Source organism: Fusarium redolens, assembly GCF_020744475.1.
Source record: "Fusarium redolens strain MPI-CAGE-AT-0023 chromosome Unknown BKA55scaffold_11, whole genome shotgun sequence".
NCBI classification, from domain to species: domain Eukaryota; kingdom Fungi; phylum Ascomycota; class Sordariomycetes; order Hypocreales; family Nectriaceae; genus Fusarium; species Fusarium redolens.
In genome coordinates this window covers 329,900-348,603 of record NW_025763674.1, presented here as the reverse complement: position 1 = coordinate 348,603, position 18,704 = coordinate 329,900, and the positions used below count along the sequence as shown (strand labels likewise).

The window sequence follows — 18,704 nt, the reverse complement described above, 5'->3', positions numbered from 1 at the left end:
TTCTCGGTTACGCTCAAGTGTCAGTCTACGTACGTGGAGGGAGGATCTGAGATCAACTCCCCGAGAAAGATGGTCCCATTAATGAAGCTAATGCAAGGGTGTTTAGCGGCTCCGATGCTTTAGTGCAGTCGTGATAGATTAGACGGGCTCTCCACGTGGAGATGCGGCCGAGTCGCGCGATTACGTGCGTGGGACCATGTCATGACGAGATCTTGCCCAAAAGCTGATCTTCACTTTATTGTCAAAGTAACTAACTTTCTATGGAATACTCCACCACTTCTCGTGAATATCCCGCAAATCGATCGTATCTGGCCTTTGAAGATACGGCGTTTGATCAGCCTCTACATCCGTCTCTCTCTTGGTCCATCCGTTGCCCAAATAATGAGCAAAACGATTCTTAGAATCGCCGATATACTTGTACTCCCAATCTTCCCATCTAGGTTCCTGTCGTACGAACGTGATGTGCCCTGCACTTCCAGGCCAGAGCCCGTGGATTCTGGCACCAGGTCTGCCTCCGTTGTACCATGAACTGCATTTATCTGTAAGAACTGTCTTGGCGAAAAAGGCGTCCGAGTACTCGACAAAGTCATCTGCTGCTTGTTTGGATGGGCTCAGAGACTTGATGCCCTCTCGCGAAGCCTTGCGGAGGACTTTGGAGAAGTATGTCAATTGCGTTTCAACGCTGTGAGGGACTGTTCCCGATGGACCTGTTGCTTGCGGTCCATGGACGAAGAGTAGGTTAGGGAAACCAGGCGTTCCAAGTCCAAAATATGTATAAGGATAGCCATACGTGCCATCAGCTTTCCACAGGTTACTTAGTTCCTGTCCATGCGCGCGGATGGGGAATGCGGGAACCATGTCAACGTTCGCGCCAGTCGCGCAAATGACAGCATCGACATCTCTCTGCTTGCCATCCTCAGTCTCAATACCCGACTCCGTGAAGCGCTTAATCCGTGTGCGGATGTACTCCACGTTATCTTCAGTGATAGCCTCAAGATATCCTGGCCCTGGTGTCAGACGTCGACAATTCGGCGAGAAGTCTGGGACAATGTGCTCAAGAAGTTCTGGCTTCTTCACCAGGCGCTTCTTCATAATGTCGATGAACGCTTCGCGAAGCTTCTGATTAGACTCGCTGTTTCGGAAGAACGAGTCAAATCTGGTCCAGTATAGACCCTCGAGATCCTTTCGGAAGGCCAAGTATGCGTCGGGGTCTTCTGCCCATTTCTTCTTCTCTTCTTCAGTATATGGCTGGGCCTCGATCTTTCGCTCTTCACCAGCCCAGGATGCTGCAATCCATGTTTTGTTTCGGGCATAATGATCAAGTCGCTTGACGATGGGTTGGAGATTTGCTGTGACTTGGATACCGCTCGCTCCGTTGCCAATGACCGCGACCGTCTTGTCCTTGGGATCAAAATCCGTGCTCCAATTGGAGGCATGGCGAAGGTGTCCTTTGTACTCAGATATTCCAGGGTAGTCGGGCAATTTCCAGTCATTGAATCGTCCGATACTGGTCAAGATGAACTCATTCTTCTCGACCGTCTCTTCGCCTGTCTTCACGTTCCGCAGCTTTGTGATCCATACACCTTCTTCGTCATCCCAGGTTGTTCCCTCGACTCTAGTATTGAGCTTGACGTATTTGTAAACGTCAAACTTTCGCGCGACCGATTGCCAATATTCGCGGATCTCGTGGCCGGGTGCGTACTTGTCCGACCAGTCTGTCTTGGGCGCGAATGTGCTTTGGTAGACGTGCGATGCAATATCGCATCGTACACCAGGGTAAACGTTCTCAAACCATGTCCCTGCCTACACAAATGTCAGTTTGTAAATTTTCAAGCCATTTGGTGTTTTGACGTACGACATCGGCGTTCTTCTCGTAAATGGTAAGCTTGATGCCAGGGACTTTGGCTGGTAGAAGAATGCCTGCTGTGATACCGGCCAGGCCAGCGCCAATGACACCAACTCTTAGCGGACGTGGTTCGTCAACGAATCTATCGATCAAAGTAAGGCGAGGGTTGTAATAAGGTGATGTCTCGTCTACGTCTGGTCCATCGCGTACGGTTGTTGGTGCGCTGTCCTTGGTCTGGATAATTGGGGTTGACTTCTCGGCTGGTGCATTCTCTACAGCGGCGTGCGATAAGTCTGGCTCTCTATTATTGAAGCCATTAATTGCTCCGTTAATTACAGCTGCGGTTGCCATTGTTAATTGACAGGAATATCGTGCTCGGGAATGATGGTGAAGGTTCAATTGCCGATGAGAGCTCTCCAAGCGACAGGCCTGGGATTCCCAATACCTTGAGCTATTCTTCTATCCTTATCGCATCTTCTCCGCGAGCACGTTAGCTAGCTCTTCTGTTACATCATGTCGTAATCCAATCACTCTGCATGGCCATTCGCCATCGCAATTCCTGATCCTCTTTCACCATATTGCGTCTTTGTTAGTCTCAATCACGCTTGTGCCCCACGCTCTTACACCATCACCACCCTGTCACTTCAGGATGAGACCCTGAAATCTGTGTCCAATCAACTCCAAATAAATGAATTACAATCGGTTCCGATATGCGGAGTGAACTTGAAGTATTACCCGAGGTTGGAAGGTTTTCATCCAGTAGGCCGTGATCTGGGCCCTGGCTTGAGCTGTCTCAACAACGCCAGAAGATAAGAAACCTCGACTCTTTTACTCTTAGTTCCTCGAGCCGTAGTCTTAGGTCACTCATAGGCATGAACTCTTATAATTCATTTATTTTGGAACACTTGTTAGACTAATTCATATTGCAAATGCCTGGCCTCTGTAAAGAAATCATCGAATCTCATCCATGTTGATCTAATATCAACATATCCTTTCCCCCATATCCTTTCCCCCATATCCTATATAGTAATTAAATACCCCATGGTTTTATTTGTCGAGTGCAAACTGCTCGCCAGTCCACCCATAAGTTTGATAAAGTCTTCGGCCATGGCGTCTAGTAATGACGAAGGGCACTTTATTATGCGGGTGAGGTTCGTGAAAATGAATACTCCCATTAGCTTCCAGAGTATATGGCGAGAATTGCCAGACGGACCCGTATAACTTCTTGGCAGCAAGACCAACGGAAGCCAACGCATGCAAAAAGTCGTTCCATGGAACTTCACCAGGGGTAGAAGTGACATCTGGATCGTAAAAGAGGATGCGGAACGTCTTGAGTGCTCGTCGGTCGACCTTGAATATCGGCTTTGGATCCTCAAGCGTGATTTCGGCCATGGCTTCGGCTGGGGCATCATCAGTCTCCGTAGTTTTGGTCGCAGTCCCTCTTGTCTTGAGTTTGGTCTTGGCTGATTTCAATGAAAGACGAGGTGACGCCTTAGTGTCTGGATTGTCACTGTATAAACCAAAGAAAAAGGACGACAAGGGTTGTTCAATGTCGAGGACTCTCTTCTTCTCTTTCGTGGGTTCAATCCATTCAGGTGTCCGCTGCAGGGCACGAGGACTTTTGAGCAGTCCTATCAAGATACTTTTATCCTTGTCCTTCGTTCGTTTGTAGAGATACTGATCTGCTCTGGCCCAGAAGGCATCCTCGATGAGCTTCTGTGAAGATCTCGACCATTGTGTACGCATTAGTCAAAACGCCAGCAATGGCTGCTCCCCATTTGCTTGTGTGTTTTCTTCTGTAGCCTATGAGTTGCACATGCTCGTGCATATCGCTGATTTGTTCCACAAAGTAATTGGGATCCTCACGCATCGCCCATGCATGATCCTCTGCAGCCGCGACTTTGGCTGCAAACAGCTTCTCAAGGTTGGCAAAGTCAAGCCGAGTTGGAACACGGTAGGGGGCTTCGACAGTCATCTCAAGGAGGGAGGTTTGTAATCCCTGGGTCTGGGTACCCAGGGGGAGTTCTGGCTCAGGCTGAATAGGATAAATATCACTGAACAGATTATCTGGCTCAATGTCATGAGGACTTTGATAGCAACATTTGACAAGGAAGTCCATTAAGCGCTCCTGTATCTCCAGAACGACCACGCCGGATAGATTACGAAATTGATCTAGAGGCCACTTCTTGCCATATAAGTTAGATGTAGGCCAGTCATAGTCTTGTATTGCCAAATCAAGCCAAGTTCCCGGGTTAACTTGTGGCATTTTTCTCAGAGTTCCATAAACGTCGCCAGAGGAAATGCCCCGGAGGATTAATTGCATGTCAGCCGTGGGGTACGGCAGGCTATCCACTACCATACCGGCCAATTGTGCTCTGTTGTAGTATTGTGAATCGGTGTCGAGGAAGAAGGGAGGCGGGTGACGGGCTCTGGAATTGAGAAGTAAAAGGAGCGGTGTGGGTTTCCCAAGGGATTCCCTGTTGATGAAGGGCAACAAGATGGAACTGTTATGTTTGACCTTGACCGTGGCGTCCGTCTCAACTTGGCGCCAATAGTCATAGAAAGGTCGATGGGTTGGTGGCATGTTTAACCATGCAGTAAGAAGAATCTGGAGCCGCTGCTTTCTATTCTTCTTAAGCCCTCGTTTCTGTATGCTTTCTTCATGTCGCTCGAGAAACTTTCCGGGAATTTCATGGTTTTAAAAAATACTTTCCCCTCTTCTCATTGACTCAGCTTCAACTTCCTCTGCTGGGGTGTTCTTCAATAGGAAAGGGTAGGAATGTCTCTCTTGCGGTCCACTGTTATGTCTGACCACACGAGAGGCAGAACTTCCATCATGAGACATTTTCTTTCAGAGTATGGCCGCCGTATGAGATTCTACGACTTGGTTGTACTGTTGTTTACCCGATGTGGACGTTTTGAGACACATCCAACATCATCGGAAGTGAACGGTCATACAATATTCCGTCCCACGCTTAGATCAGCAGTTGCGCCAGGCTGTCATAAGGGCAGAAGTATGGGCTATACTTGGGCTAGTACTTAGGTAGGTAGGTCAAGTTACAGAGGGCAACGTTAGTACCGGTACCTAAACAGTACTCTCTTATTAGCTGCTAAGGTTCTAATTGGCTGGCCTGTGTCTGTTCTGCCGATGAAGGAATATCCATAGCCATTTATTGAGTGGAACATGCTCTATACAGTATGTTTTGCAATAGTAAACTATTAAGCTACAGAAAAATCGGCCCTCTCTCGGTTGGAATGGCTTAGCCTATATAAGCTATAGCTTATCAGATCATCTTTTGGAACGGCAAAATGTTTAACGCGATACCAACTCCATTACTCTAATGACCTCAATTATCATTTCCCCATACCCCGCGTTTGTCACTTCAACGGGTCTGGGGTAAACATTTTGGCGATACCAGTGAGTCACAAAGAGCCGATACCAAGGTATAAATTGCGTAGAAGATCATGTCAGTTGTGAGCATCAGAGAACATAGCTCACTTCAATTCAATTCAATGTCTCCTGAACCCATTACATTCGCCATCATAGGCGTCGGCCTAATTGGCCCGCGTCACGCCCAAACTGTGATCAAGAACGAACAAGCAAAGCTGGTAGCTGTTGTCGACCTCATGCCAAATGGCGAACAACTAGCTCAGGAGCTTGGAGCTGCCTACTTCAAGTCCGTGGCCGATATGTTGCAATCGTCAAATAAGCCTCAAGCAGCCATCATCTGCACGCCCAATCACACTCACGTCCCTCTGGCTCGCGAGTTATCCTCAGCGGGTATTCATATCCTCATTGAAAAGCCTTTCTGTACAGATATTCAGAGTGGAAAGGATTTGGTGGACCATCTTGATACATTAGACATCAAGGCTTTGGTGGCGCATCATCGACGATTCAACCCCTATATGATGACTGCAAAAGAGACTGTTGGTTCTGGTTCTCTTGGGAAAATCATTGCGGTAAATGGCATCTGGGCAACGTATAAACCAATGGATTACTTTGACCCGCCCCGGGAATGGCGAAGAGAGAATACGGGAGGCGTTGTTCTCATCAATCTTGTCCATGAGATTGATCTGTTGCACTATCTCTTTGGTCCCATTACACGGGTTCATGCCGAGAAGACGACATCTCAACGTGGCTTCGAGGCTGAGGAGGGTGCAGTTCTGACACTTCGCTTCAAATCTGGTGCTGTTGGAAGCTTCCTGTTCTCAGATAATGTCCCGTCACCACATAACTTTGAGTCCGGCACGGGAGAGAACCCTCTGATTCCTAAAACTGGAAAAGACTTTTACCGAATCTTTGGCACCGATGCATCATTGAGTGTACCAGACATGACTCTGTCTTCTTATACTGAAGGTCAAAAGTCATGGCACCAGGAGCTTGTTCAGAAGAACGTGCCTGTTGCAGATGGCGTGCCTTTCGAGCTACAGTTAGATCACTTCATCAAGGTGATTCGTGGTGAGGCGAGTCCGAGTTGCACACCAAGAGATGGCCTAGCTGCACTTGTTGTCTGCCAGGCTGTGAAAGAGGCGTTAAAGGAGAACAAGACAGTGGACATCGACACTTCTGATTTTGGACTCTGATTGAGGGGTGTTTTAGACTCTTGAAGCTTTCTGAAAATTCACAGACGGATTAGGGGGTATTATTAAATAGTCATAGTATACAGAGGTTCTCTGGGTTGTACTTTGAAACGCGATAATAGACAAAAACTATTTGATTCTCTGAACAACCATTAGTCCCAAATTTACCATTCTCGTAAAATTCTATCTGATCAATAAGTTTCCATGATCAAAAGAGTCCCCTGAGTTCCACTTCCATCAGATAAAATTTGACAAGGGACATGGCTTATGTTCGCAGCAGCAAGCTACATCATGCAATGTCCCGCAACATGTGAACTCCCCATGTAAACCCAAAGGCCGTTACGAAACGACCATATACCGGCTTCTGAGAGTTATCTCAATCGTCAAAAAGAAGATCAAACAGTCAGACAAGCAAAAACAGGGCCTGACCGGGGATTGAACCCGGGACCTCTCGCAAACTATAGTTCTTTATATACAGAACTGAGATGTCACTCCCGAAGCAAGAATCATACCGCTAGACCATCAGGCCAGATACTAGATCCTGGGGGTATCAGTGCGGCCAGAACCAGGTGCCTATAGACATGCCAACTCCAGAAAGGACGTTACTGCAGGATTACGGAGTTCTTAGGCATTTATTTCATGTCCTAAATGTCTCAAGTCAGATTATTCTTTAGCATCAAGTCTAAACTCGGAGGCTCGCTATTTGCAACCTATTTCCCATAGAGCGTGATGGTTACCGGTGACTCGTCCATGAGAGGCTAGCAGACGGCACGGCTCGCAGGATCTATAGCACTAGCCCGTGATGGATGAGAACCCATGAGAACTTACAAGAGTATTGGATTGCAGTACGGAAACCAGCTATGGTCATTGTAACACTATGTTGATATCTTTGTGTTTCAATGGTCAAATTCAGAATATGACGTTGGAGGGTCGAGTTCACTCCGGCACCGAAGGGCGGGAAGGCTGGCTTAAGATCGTGGTTCTTCTATGGATTCACAAAAATCTGTTTCCTCTATTAAGGACTGATGTACTTTCTATAACAGACCTCATTCTATCGTCGAGGTAAGTCTAATATGCCGGCGACCTGAGCTATGCTTGACCTGATTATGACAGTGATGCAAATTGCAAAGATTGGCTGTTTCCTGCCCTTAATCCCTTTTCTTGCCAATTCTTGGGAGACATAGCCAGAGACCCAGCAATGCAGTCAAGAAAGCCAGGATGATCGGCTGGAGAGTCCTAACACCCTTGGCTTGAGCAATAGCACCCACGGCAAAAGGCAGAATCGCGGCACCACTACCACCAAAAGCAGCTGCAAAACCAATAGTACTGACATGCAAGTGCTTGGGCAACATCTTTGTAGTAGCAACGACAACTGCCGGGAATAAAGGACCGAGAAAGAACCCTTGGAGTGCTACTGTCACGGCCGAAACATAAAAGCTCGGAACCAGCCAGAAGATTAGCTGCAGCGCCATAGCAGCAGGCAGATACAGAGATACTGCAACTTTGACACCAAGTAGTGGCGTCACAAATCCCAGGATAGCACGGCCAACGGCGAGACCCAACCAGAAGCCCATAGAGGTCATACCGGCTGGGTAATTCTCAGCCTTTCGAACGCGAATCATGAACTGAACGATCCAACCACCGACAGAAACCTCAACACCAACGTAGCAGAGGAGGAATGCGGCACAAATCCAGGTGACACGAGCGAATGGGAGCTTGAATAGAGCCTCCTTCATACCCTGATTGTCCTCGTTACTTGCATCCATGGTTCGGCGATAGACTTCTGGGCCATTGGGCAAGAATGCCCATGAGCAAGTAACAAGTTCAATAGTGGCCAGCCCGATCTGAGTACAGCAGTCAGAATATTATCCTTGTGATACAAAGGACAGCATGTACGACTCACCATGACATAGTAAAATGTATACCAAGGCAAGTTGGCCTTTGCGATCATGTTCGTAGCAATGAGAGGACTGATAACTCCTCCAACACCGTAAAAGGCATGAAGGAAGCCAAGAGTCTCATTGGCCTTATCGAGGTTACCGACCCAGGCATTCCAAGCAGCATCACTGATTCCGTTTCCGAAGCCGGCGAGACAGTACGCAAGAACCAAGACAGGATACGGAGGGTGAACGGCGATGATGATATAGGCGAGAATATGGCAAATTCCGCAAGTAATACCGATTCCTCGCTGCCCAATCCGTCGATGTAGGGTGTTGTTTAAGACCGCTGCTAGGATATATCCAACAAAAGGTGAGAGGAAAACAAGAGACACTATGATGTAACTCAAGTTGTAATATTCTTCTAGCTGCGAACTGTTAGTAACACAACCCTCGGAAGAGCACGGTTTCACGTACATATGGGATCAAGGCCTGTCACTTTAATGTCAGAAATGCTATCAAACAAGGGACTTCACAGGGATCATACGCCGTATGCAGCATCGTTTGCTCCGGAGGTCAGAAGACTCCAAAAGGCCGCTCCGGTCCTGTAAATATTCTGACGGGGATATTTCCAGCTCTCCGCAACCTCCGCGGTCGCATTTTGCACCGCGACACTCTCAACACCACCGTCTGAGTAATCTTCACCGTAGCGAGAGCCAAGCCTCCGAGTTTCATCAAAAACACCCGATCCCTCGCGGGCCGCAGCGACAGGGGGCTCGTTGATTGCACGAGATGTCAGCTCGTAGGAGCCAATTGTGGCTGTTGAAGAGGCAGCCATAGTGGGGATGTGCTGACAGGAACGGAGGTTTAGGTTAAATTTAAACGCCGTCTATAAAGGAAGTGAGAAACAGGAGAAGGATCCTCAGAGAGATTATGAGATTTATGTCTTTTAAACTTGGTTGTTGACGACATCATGTGGATCTTGAATCCGGATAATTGTTCAGCATTTGACGATGAGTTGACAGTATAACCAGATCAGGAATGGATTCACGAGACCCAAGACGGTTCGTCGGACCGTAGAGGAAGAGCCTCGGGTAACAAAAAAGGGGCTAACATTTTAAGTTAGGTATGCTTATTCCTCTTACGATTGTGAATCATAACTTCGTATGCTCTACCGCAAGAAGTGACAGTAACAGTAACAGTAAGCAGCGTACATACGCAACGTACAGTAAAAATTCTGTCCCGGCTCACATGCAGAATCAGCATCAGCCAGTATGCATCAGATCAGCGTTGGATCGCATCGGCATCGGCCTTTGCCAAGACACCCGCCAGCGGGTTCGACGCGTGGTAATCTCCATATGTAATTTGGGTACCACCTTAGCAGCTAATGCCGCCCTGGACTCTCACTATATCACAGTGGCAGTGGCGGAGGCAGGGGGGCTTAGTACCAGTCAGCAAGCGCAAGCTTCTTCAAAAGTCCAGACCACGTTGGCGTGAGACCATTGGACTCTGTGGCTTTCTGCTCTCCCTCAGCTGCTTGCCCAGGAAGCCAATCAACGAAATACCAGCCCTACCAGGAACCCAGCCATGCCACCCCGACAGAACCAAAAAGCTCAGCCCTGAACGGTGGCATTGCAGAGATGGGTTTAGTGCTGAATCCAACAAGGCTGGAAATGGGTGGGAAATGCCGTGGTCTCTTCTTTTAACCCTTCAGGGTCTTTTTCTTCTTCTCATCCTCCCTTAGATAATCACCTGCGAATAAAGTCTCAATTTGTTGCCAAGCAAAGGCCGAACTGCTCCCGCTTTTAAGCTCAGGGCACTGCGGGGAACTGATCGGGCCGCTAGGGCCTCTCCAAACCATAACTCAATTTACCTACAGCTCCAGCTGCAGTTGAGTTCCAGCTCTTCCCGTCACCATGGAGCTGAGGGATTACCCTGATCGCGATCCCTCTTCACAACACGCGCAATCGGATTGGGAACTCACGAGTCCTTCTATCGCTAGGAAACCTATCGGGTCCGTCAAGCAAACCTCGCCGTATACTTCCCCCGACTATTCGACCTCGTCCTTTGCCCAGCGCGCAACTCATCACCCGTATCTACAACGGCAGACCACGACCGATACGGCCTACTATGGCGCTTTGACACCGTTGGGAATATGGGAGCCTGCATACCCTCACACGCCAGGTACCGGTCGACCTCAGAACTATAGGGAGGACAGCAACGCTTCGCTCTTGATGGCTGGCGATCTGCCGAAGAACAGTCCTCCCGATGTACCTCAAGGCCCTCCTGGTATGCCTGGTGCTCCTGGTGTCCCTCCGAATGGCCCTCCTCGAAGTAGACTGGTAAACTGGTGGATACATGAATGGAAGCCGTCATGGAGCATGTACGTCCTCGTCTTCTCGGGGATCGCATTCGCCGTGGGCCACCATTTCTACTATCGGGGACTTCATGGACAACTTGCCAACGACCAGCAGGGCAAGTTTCGATACGGCGCTCTATTAGCCTTTCTTTCAAAGGCCTGCTTTCTCAATGCCGTGGTGCTTGCTTTCCGACAGCGCGTCTTGATGATGATCCGTCGCAAGATGCTTACGCTCTCCACTCTTGACTCGCTCTTCGCGGCCTCCGAGGATCTGACAGCCCTTCTCAATTGGGAGGCTTGGGTAAACGCCAAGTTCGCAATGGCGCTGACAATATTCATCTGGACGTCGCCTCTAATCGTCATTTTTACGTCTTATACCCTTACTGTCGTACCGCAACGGAAGGAGGAAATAACACGCTGTCAAAATGTTCGCACTCTCAATTTTACACATGAAGAGACTGTGTACTGGAGAAACCCTGTCAGAGTCGATGGCTACTTTGAGTCATCCGTCTCCTTGTGGAATTCCACCGCTCCGGCGGGAGAAGAACCTGATAAGAACAAACCCGAGGAGTTCGACTATTTCACAGCATCGAGTCGTCAATTTGACACTATCGCTTTAAAGACAGCATACACGCAGCAGGCAATCATGCGCCCGAAAGCGCCTGCGGAGATTTGCGGTAGAGGTTGGAATTGCTCTTATACCATTGAGTTCATCGGTCCAGGATACAAATGCACAGATTTGGCTTCGGGAGTGAATGCCAAAGTCAAGAAATTGGGTGACGCAGAGTGTCCCTTTGACACATCAGTTCTCGCTCCCATGGGAAACCTCACATACTACGCAATGCTGGACCGAGGGGATTACGAGAACCCTCAGATGGTCGCAGAAGCTGGCGGAAGACCTAAGGCGAAACCGCCCTACCCGAAGAACTTTGCTGCCTTCCGGACAGAGCCCATCCTCTGGTTCGGTTACGCTGAGGTTGACGACAGAAGTAAGCCGCAGCCCGCGAAGCCCCGAGAGGGCGACTGGTACAAAGCCTACACCCCCACCATTTTTGGCTGTGAGCACTACCAGACCAAGTACAAGGTTCAGTTCAACCACAGTGGCGGGGTTCAGTATCACGATGTCAAGGAGCGTAATTTTCTCAAAAAGGTCATAGATACAACCTTCATCCCCGATAAGAAGGACCCCGATAAGAGGCTGAAGGACCGGACCGTGGCGACACCAAAGGATAACTATGTGTTCCCGAATGACACCAAGAATTATCGCTTGACAGCCGCTTACCACGCTGTGGGAAGTCAATTGCGGGCCATTTTGAATGGTACCACCACAATGCCCAACTTCAACGTCAACAGCGAGATTCTCCAGACGAGATTGCTTGACCGTCTCAATTACCTGCCAGTCGCGAACTTCTCCCTTGAGGTGCAAAAGTTCTATGAGGAGATTCTGGTCTCATTCCTCTCCGATCCGCAAATGTCTGCGGTGTCTTGGGCAGCTGACCCGTCGAAATACTCAGGACGGTTCGATAGTGGCCCAGACTTGGATTATCCCTGCGTTAGATGGCAGAATAGGAACTGCTTCTTCTACAATTATGCGCAGTTATGGGCCGTCTACGCGTTATCCATGGGTATCACCATTCTCGCGGTGGCGTCTGGCGTGAATGCCATGGAAGAGGATGCTATGATGCGAAGCCTGAGCTTCTCCGCAATTCTCGCAGCCACGAGAGCTTCGAGTCTTGATAAACTTCGATGGGAAAAGGAAGCTGACGTCAAGAGTAGCAAGATTGGATTTGGAATTGTGTCTGATCGAACTGGCGAGAGGACTTACTCTTTCGGCGTCGAGGGTGACGTGAGCCAGGAAAAGGCTATGTCCACAGGGAGGTCACCTGGTCTTTCGGTGATGAATTGGGGAGATAGGGCGGCGCGCAGAATGAGTTATGCGATGGTGAACAGGAGGGACAGACAGGAAATTTAGATGCTTTTCTTTTCTTCTGGATGGATGGGTTCTGGTACAGGCTGGAGCATTGTTAGCGTATGGCATTGAAGCAAAGCACATTTGGATATGAGCGCATAGCGTTGGATATTTATTTAGTGTCACAAACCAACTTTTTAATTTACGAAGACATGACCTTCATTTTTTTATAACATCGATCGAGTTTTGAGTTTGTGTAAACCTTGTATGATCTCTCACCGAGACAGATGAAGGCAATTGTCAGGAAAAGTGTTACACGTATAGTGAGGTCCCAAGACAGTAGCCATGATAATACGATAATACTGTTAACACAGCACAATATAAAGTGTAATACGCCGCGCCAAAAATACACAGTAACCTTAATGTCAAAGTTTGAAGAGATCACAGAGCACATAGAATAACCTTGTTTTCCTCATTTTGCAATTTTTACTGATCATTATTCTGGCGCACCTGTCAATTGACCCATGTCAATTACGGTGATACTGGTGCCACACTCGCTAAGAATAGAGGCCAAGCAAATCTCAGTGGAGTACTTTAGAGCTCAACTGTGCTGCCTGTACAGGACCTGTCACTTCAGCTTGCGTGTCTCAACCGTGTCCTCCGCTTCACATGCTCACACCCAAGATGTCCATCCACGCAGCAGCTGACCTCTCGGACGCTGCATTAGGCGGTCCAATTCGCATCAGAGACGAACACTTCATCGACAATTACAACCGTGTCCTCTCCCTTCGCGGCCTCAACATCTCGGGTGCTTCTAAGCTACCCACTGAACCAAACGGCCTGTCTCACCTGGATCATGGCTTCTATGAGAACCATCGCATCGTCACTTTTGTGGGAAGACCTTTTCCATTGGAAGATGCGCCGCTGCACTTTCGGCGTCTTCAGGCTTGGGGTGTGCCCTTTGTGAGACTGCTTGTTACCTGGGAGTCAATTGGTCATGCAGGACCAGACCCTGAGGACTTGGATACAGAGTATATTGACTACCTGCGCCAATTGATTGAGCTCATGCCAGGGTATGGTATCAAGTGCTTTGTTTGTGCACACCAAGATGTTTGGAGCCGGTACAGTGGTGGAAGTGGTGCGCCTGGCTGGACGTTTGAGGTTGTTGGTCTCGATATCGAGGCCTTCACCGACACAGGCGCTGCCTATGTCCACAGCCAAGATGAGAAGAGACGCGCGAGTGAACCACCAAATCCAAAAGAGCCAGGTGGTCCATTTTTGTGGCCTTCAGGTTATCAGAAGCTCGCGGCGTCGACAATGGCGACTCTCTTTTGGGCTGGTGATGCTTTAGCTCCCAATCTCAAATGTAGGCGCAACAAAGACGCTGGCAATGAAGTCTCAGCACAACAATTCCTTCAAGATGCCTGCATTGAAGCTTTCGGTCGCCTTGCAGATGAAGTCAGTCATCTTGAAGCATGCATCGGCTTCGAACCTATGAATGAGCCCCATCGCGGCCTCGTCAACCTTCATCATTTTCACTTCTGGAACTACGATACCGACTTACACATCGGCCACTGTCCCTCTCTCGCACAATCTCTCGCTCTTGGAAGTGGCTATGCACAAGACGTCGATTACTACGTCAAATCATGGCCATGGCCAACTCGTGTATCCCACAAGTCTCGTATTGACCCCAAAGGTCGCTCTGCATGGCTGTCCATCAAAGACCAACCTATCGGCCACGGCCGCGGAATGGGCGAATGCCTGTGGCGTGCCCATGGCGTCTGGGAGTGGGACGATAAGAAGAAAACAGCACGCATTCGCGACGATGATTACTTTGAAGTTGATCATCGACCGGGTCGCGAGGGAACACCTATTGAGTGGTACAACGACTGCTATGCGCCTTTTTTGCAGAAGTTCACGGAGCGTGTGTCGCGCAAGAAGGCGAAGCAGTTCAGCTTCATTGAACCGATTCCCAATGAGTTCATTCCGCCTTGGCCGACGCAGGATGCTGATAATAAGAAATGGCTTCGGCAGAAGTATACTGAGAACACCGTGATCAAGGTTCCACGCCCGGATAACTTCGTGTACGCGCCCCATTTCTACGATCTTAATGTCCTTTTTAACAAGAGTCATTCGTGGATGAGCGTCAATGTCCAAGGTCTCACGCGAGGCATGTTTGTCCTCAACGCGCTCTACTTCGGTGTTAAAGGACTTCGACCCAACTACAGAAGACAGCTTGGCAACGTTGTCAACTACGGAAAGCAATCCCTGGGTAAAGTCCCCACGGTCATCGGTGAGATTGGACTCTCGTACGATATCAACAAGGCAGAAGCTTTCCGCACGGGATGCTATGACACGCAACGCAATTTGATGAACGGCTTGATCTCCGCAATGGAGGACAACAAACTCAACTACACACTGTGGAACTACAACCCAAACAACAGAGTTGAGTACGGTGATGGGTGGAACAACGAGGATTTCTCAGTCATCAATGGCGACGAGATCAGCGAGAATGGTCCCGTACGACCTGACTACCGAAATCACCTTCACGAGCATGACGAGCTATACAAAGGCGGTCGTATTCTCGACGTGATCATCAGACCGTATGCTGTGAAAACAGCCGGTATTCCCGGAAAGTCCAACTGGAACCATAAGTCACTACGCTTCGAATATGAGTGGACCAGCACAGCAACCAAAGAACCTGTCGATGAGAAGTCACATCTCACTGAGATTTTCATCCCGGGGTATCACTACGACGCACACAAGCTACGTGTCCAGGGAACGAACGTGGAATGGACGTATGACAAGCCTCGTCAGACGCTGTATGTGCGCAGTAGCTTAGCTGGGTACCACAGCATTATTGTGGCTATCGAGGATGAGGCACAGCATCTTCTTGAAAGGGGACGACGACGAAGGGAGTTGTATCCGCCTCAGTTTCCGTTCAACTTGGTTTCTCCGGGCGTGGAGGACTTGATAGAGGATATTGACTGGTCTAAGATGGTTGCGTATTTGCCAGTTGTCGCTGTTATCTTGGTTGCTTTTTTCGCGAGGCATGTAATCTCGTGGTTGCTTTAGAGGGTAGAGCATAGGTCTTCTTGTGACCTCAACGGTTTAGATTGGAATAGATTAGATAAGATGTCTTTATGCAAAGACAAACAGATATTGGTTGATAAGAATGAAGGCTTTTAATCTTGGTTTGATAAGCCTCATATCTCGCAGGCATATCAAACAAACATATCAGGAAATAAAAGAAGGAAGGGAGAAAGGGCTAGAGAGTAATCATGTGTTCAAGAGAGTCGTTGTCTTTAACTGTTATTATTCTTGTATGCTAATTGTTGTGAAATCGTGACCGCTAATCTATCAAAAAAGGACTTTTACTCTGCATCTAGAGGGCATCTTGGTGCAGTATTGTTCACCTGAATGCCTCCTCTCTTCTTCTCCTTACTGTCATGGAAAGGGAGAGCCCATCCGCCTTCAGTCTCGGGAGTAGAGAGCCATAGTCGAAGAAGATGTCTTCGAGGGACAGGAGGAAGGTGGTCTATAACATGTCAGTACTTTCAGACCTAGTAAATTGTTGAAGGAGATATCTTACCTGTGTATGCTGTTCGGGCATGGAGAAGATGTGTGTTGCTAACGAACTGAATATCTCCAACCTCGAGAATCATATGCAAAGCGAGCTTCTGACAAGTCTCCTCCAGCACAGTCATAGCATGCTTCTGCTCCTCGCTCAGAGGGGGGATAAGACCCTTGTCAGAAAACCTTGTGAGAGATCTCACAAAGTAAGGATCCCACTTGCAGTAAACTCGACCCTGGCCACCATTCTCGATGTAAAAGATGGGGTTTCGGATCCATTCCTCCTCGCCCACTGATGTCTCGCCCTTGCGGTCGAAGTACCAGATTGGTTGTGTCAGAAGCTCAGCAACATCGGGGTTGTTCTTCTGAAGATCGTTCCAGACATTGTGAATGCTAACAATGTCACTCTCACCACCTTCCTTGGCACGGTGAACGCAGAGAAGACCGACGATGTCGGAGTCATCGGCGTGGAAGTATTGACGAGCTGTTGTGCGGTAGATGCGAACGCGGTCGATTTGTGTAGCGTCATCACCGACGTCTTTGACGTGGCCTAGGACATGGCCCAGGCCGTTTTGGGAGACAAAGTAACCGATGTATGTACCAAGACCCATGTAGGCTACTGCATTCTTAAGAGGACCCCATTCTCCAGCTGGGAAGCGTTTGAAAAGAATGAAGCCCTTTCCGTTGAGAAGGTCTTCTCGAAGAGTCTCGAGGACTTTACCCAACTTTGGAAGAGGGAAGTTTGACTGAATATGTTAGTTTTGAAACTGCGTTATGATATTGCCATCATACCTTAGAAATACCGGTGAGGGGAGTACCACTGGCAATGAAAGCATCAGCAGTATCGCTCAACTCTTGAATCTCCTCATCTGTGAAAGGATGAGTCCATCGTTCAGGTGAGTTCTCATAATCCTCCTTCTTCCAAAGCGTAGGACCCGTGATCTCCTTGGGGAACTCAGAGTAAGGCTTTAAAGCGTCATAAAGAGGAGGATGTTGACCCGAGGTACGAATACCATCAGGGAAGATTGAACGAGGGGCATCTGCGTTCTTGACTTGAGGGAGAGGAGTCTGAGAAGACTCGTCGATGAGAGCACCTGGAGCCATTGTGATTGAAGTAAACGCTATAAAGACAACGATTCCAATTGAGGTAGTGAGTTAATTGGCATCCATATCCTCGGCAATCATCTTATATATACCCTTTTCCCCAGGTATCATCCGTTACCGGCCCCCGCAGTGTAATGACGCCTTTGTTGGTGTATTGCGTGCTCGAGCTACAATATCACGGAGTCGTACTCACACCATCAACGAAACAGGCTAAGCATGTCAGCGGCGAAACTAGCCAATCAGAAGCTGGAATTGAGGATGACGTTATTTGCGATTGCTACGAATCTGGGGTTTTTGTTAATTGAGGTGGTGCCAATTGAGTCTTACACAGTTTCTAGGTTCAAGGGAGATAATCGCGGTGCTGATTAGCTCTTGGAATTTCCTAATGGGGATGGAGGTTGCGATTGCGCCATTGCTTGGACGGGCAATTGCCGTTGAGGTGGCTTCGGGATTGTTAGTCATAATCAGATCAGATCAATCTTCTGACACCTTGAATTTATTGTCCGATGGAATTCACTATCTTATCTGGTTAGTATATTTAGGTGTTTCGGTGATGATTGAAACGACATCGAGGATGGTCACTGTGTGTTCCAGCTCCTATCCGTGATAAGCGCGCATCTCTACGTCAGCAAAATTGGGCTGTATAATGTATTTCTGAAGGGATAACGAAAATGAGAGAGTCATTCAACCATTTGCATAATTTACATTCTATTTCACTATCCCAGCTGTGCAAATTGTGGCATATTCTAGGTACTCTGCCAGGGGAGATGGTGTTTCGAGCTCGCCTTGGTTTGCTATTTACGTGCTGCCATTGGTGAATCAGCGATCTTGTACTACGTACACTCAGAGTAGCAGAGAAGGAAAGAGAAAAGGGACCAAGTTGTATATGTATTGTCTCATGATGAAGGTTATAGAATATCTTGACGAAACAGGCCAGAGTCATGAAAAGTCTGTTGCCTCTCAAATTCCTCATTTCATATTCATTATTCCCTCATAATCCCTCAGCCTCTGGCTTCAAATCCGCCCTCCAGTCAGCCAACTCCCTCTCAGTTCTGCAGCTTCAAACCATCTGCTATACTCTTATACATACTCGCAAGCAGAAATGTGGAATCTTCTGCTCAATTCGTTCGTCATAAACGATTTCTGAAGCTGAGCAGTCTTCCAAACGCTGTCTCCCTGTCCCAGAACACCATGTTCCCATCCCTTGATATTATGCATATCAACCTCAACAAATCGCTTGCAGTACCAAGGAAGACATGCTGTAGGACCTTGGAGTTCTTGCTCAATGATTGTGACACTCCAGAGTTCTAAAAAGAACAACGTTCCTATACGAAAGCATGCCTTGTACTAAATTCCGTTAAATATTGAATAACTTACGCGAACACATCACTCACAGTCATTCACTGCGCAATCAAAGACTTATTAAAAATATTTACTTAGATATTATAGCTAGTA

General features: G+C 48.2%; 7 protein-coding genes and 1 non-coding gene across 8 annotated transcripts; 3 read left to right on the top strand and 5 right to left on the bottom strand.

Moving 5' to 3' along the window:
- Positions 1–258: 258 nt before the first annotated feature.
- BKA55DRAFT_516413 (uncharacterized protein) lies at positions 259–2,197 on the bottom strand (the record flags this gene model as incomplete). The annotated part of the gene is made up of 2 exons (XM_046188086.1): positions 259–1,803; positions 1,856–2,197. The coding sequence occupies 2 exons, from the start codon at positions 2,195–2,197 to the stop codon at positions 259–261; spliced, it is 1,887 nt and encodes a 628-aa protein (XP_046047345.1).
- Positions 2,198–3,374: 1,177 nt separating this feature from the next.
- BKA55DRAFT_76262 (uncharacterized protein) lies at positions 3,375–4,527 on the bottom strand. Its single transcript, XM_046201617.1, has one exon. The coding sequence runs from the start codon at positions 4,428–4,430 to the stop codon at positions 3,492–3,494; it is 939 nt and encodes a 312-aa protein (XP_046047344.1). The 5' UTR covers positions 4,431–4,527; the 3' UTR covers positions 3,375–3,491.
- Positions 4,528–5,055: 528 nt separating this feature from the next.
- On the top strand, positions 5,056–6,551 carry BKA55DRAFT_573141 (uncharacterized protein). Its single transcript, XM_046193188.1, has one exon. It carries the CDS (start codon positions 5,312–5,314, stop codon positions 6,428–6,430), a length of 1,119 nt encoding a protein of 372 aa, XP_046047343.1. The 5' UTR covers positions 5,056–5,311; the 3' UTR covers positions 6,431–6,551.
- A 296-nt stretch (positions 6,552–6,847) lies between these two features.
- Positions 6,848–6,956, bottom strand: BKA55DRAFT_t197. Its single transcript has one exon. It is a non-coding gene; the product is annotated as a tRNA-Pro (tRNA).
- Positions 6,957–7,575: 619 nt separating this feature from the next.
- BKA55DRAFT_516714 (major facilitator superfamily domain-containing protein) lies at positions 7,576–9,142 on the bottom strand (the record flags this gene model as incomplete). The annotated part of the gene is made up of 4 exons (XM_046188112.1): positions 7,576–8,271; positions 8,331–8,732; positions 8,782–8,796; positions 8,852–9,142. The coding sequence occupies 4 exons, from the start codon at positions 9,140–9,142 to the stop codon at positions 7,576–7,578; spliced, it is 1,404 nt and encodes a 467-aa protein (XP_046047342.1).
- An 879-nt stretch (positions 9,143–10,021) lies between these two features.
- BKA55DRAFT_573138 (uncharacterized protein) lies at positions 10,022–12,790 on the top strand. Its single transcript, XM_046193187.1, has one exon. The coding sequence runs from the start codon at positions 10,221–10,223 to the stop codon at positions 12,633–12,635; it is 2,415 nt and encodes an 804-aa protein (XP_046047341.1). The 5' UTR covers positions 10,022–10,220; the 3' UTR covers positions 12,636–12,790.
- A 303-nt stretch (positions 12,791–13,093) lies between these two features.
- BKA55DRAFT_573137 (glycoside hydrolase superfamily) lies at positions 13,094–15,891 on the top strand. The gene has a single exon (XM_046193186.1). It carries the CDS (start codon positions 13,242–13,244, stop codon positions 15,645–15,647), a length of 2,406 nt encoding a protein of 801 aa, XP_046047340.1. The 5' UTR covers positions 13,094–13,241; the 3' UTR covers positions 15,648–15,891.
- On the bottom strand, positions 15,892–17,538 carry BKA55DRAFT_677058 (uncharacterized protein). The gene is made up of 3 exons (XM_046198104.1): positions 16,938–17,538; positions 16,165–16,891; positions 15,892–16,110 (listed from the first exon to the last, which is right to left on the bottom strand). The coding sequence occupies exons 1-3, from the start codon at positions 17,247–17,249 to the stop codon at positions 15,947–15,949; spliced, it is 1,203 nt and encodes a 400-aa protein (XP_046047339.1). The 5' UTR covers positions 17,250–17,538; the 3' UTR covers positions 15,892–15,946.
- Positions 17,539–18,704: the final 1,166 nt, after the last annotated feature.

Coding starts and splice junctions, on each gene's coding strand:
- BKA55DRAFT_76262 (XM_046201617.1), bottom strand. CDS start 4,430: ATGCCACCAACCCATCGACCTTTCTATGACTATTGGCGCCAAGTTGAG.
- BKA55DRAFT_573141 (XM_046193188.1), top strand. CDS start 5,312: ATGTCAGTTGTGAGCATCAGAGAACATAGCTCACTTCAATTCAATTCA.
- BKA55DRAFT_573138 (XM_046193187.1), top strand. CDS start 10,221: ATGGAGCTGAGGGATTACCCTGATCGCGATCCCTCTTCACAACACGCG.
- BKA55DRAFT_573137 (XM_046193186.1), top strand. CDS start 13,242: ATGCTCACACCCAAGATGTCCATCCACGCAGCAGCTGACCTCTCGGAC.
- BKA55DRAFT_677058 (XM_046198104.1), bottom strand. CDS start 17,249: ATGGCTCCAGGTGCTCTCATCGACGAGTCTTCTCAGACTCCTCTCCCT. Junction 16,892..16,937: donor CCCTCACCGGTATTTCTAAG/GTATGATGGCAA, acceptor TAACATATTCAG/TCAAACTTCCCTCTTCCAAA. Junction 16,111..16,164: donor TGCCCGAACAGCATACACAG/GTAAGATATCTC, acceptor GACATGTTATAG/ACCACCTTCCTCCTGTCCCT.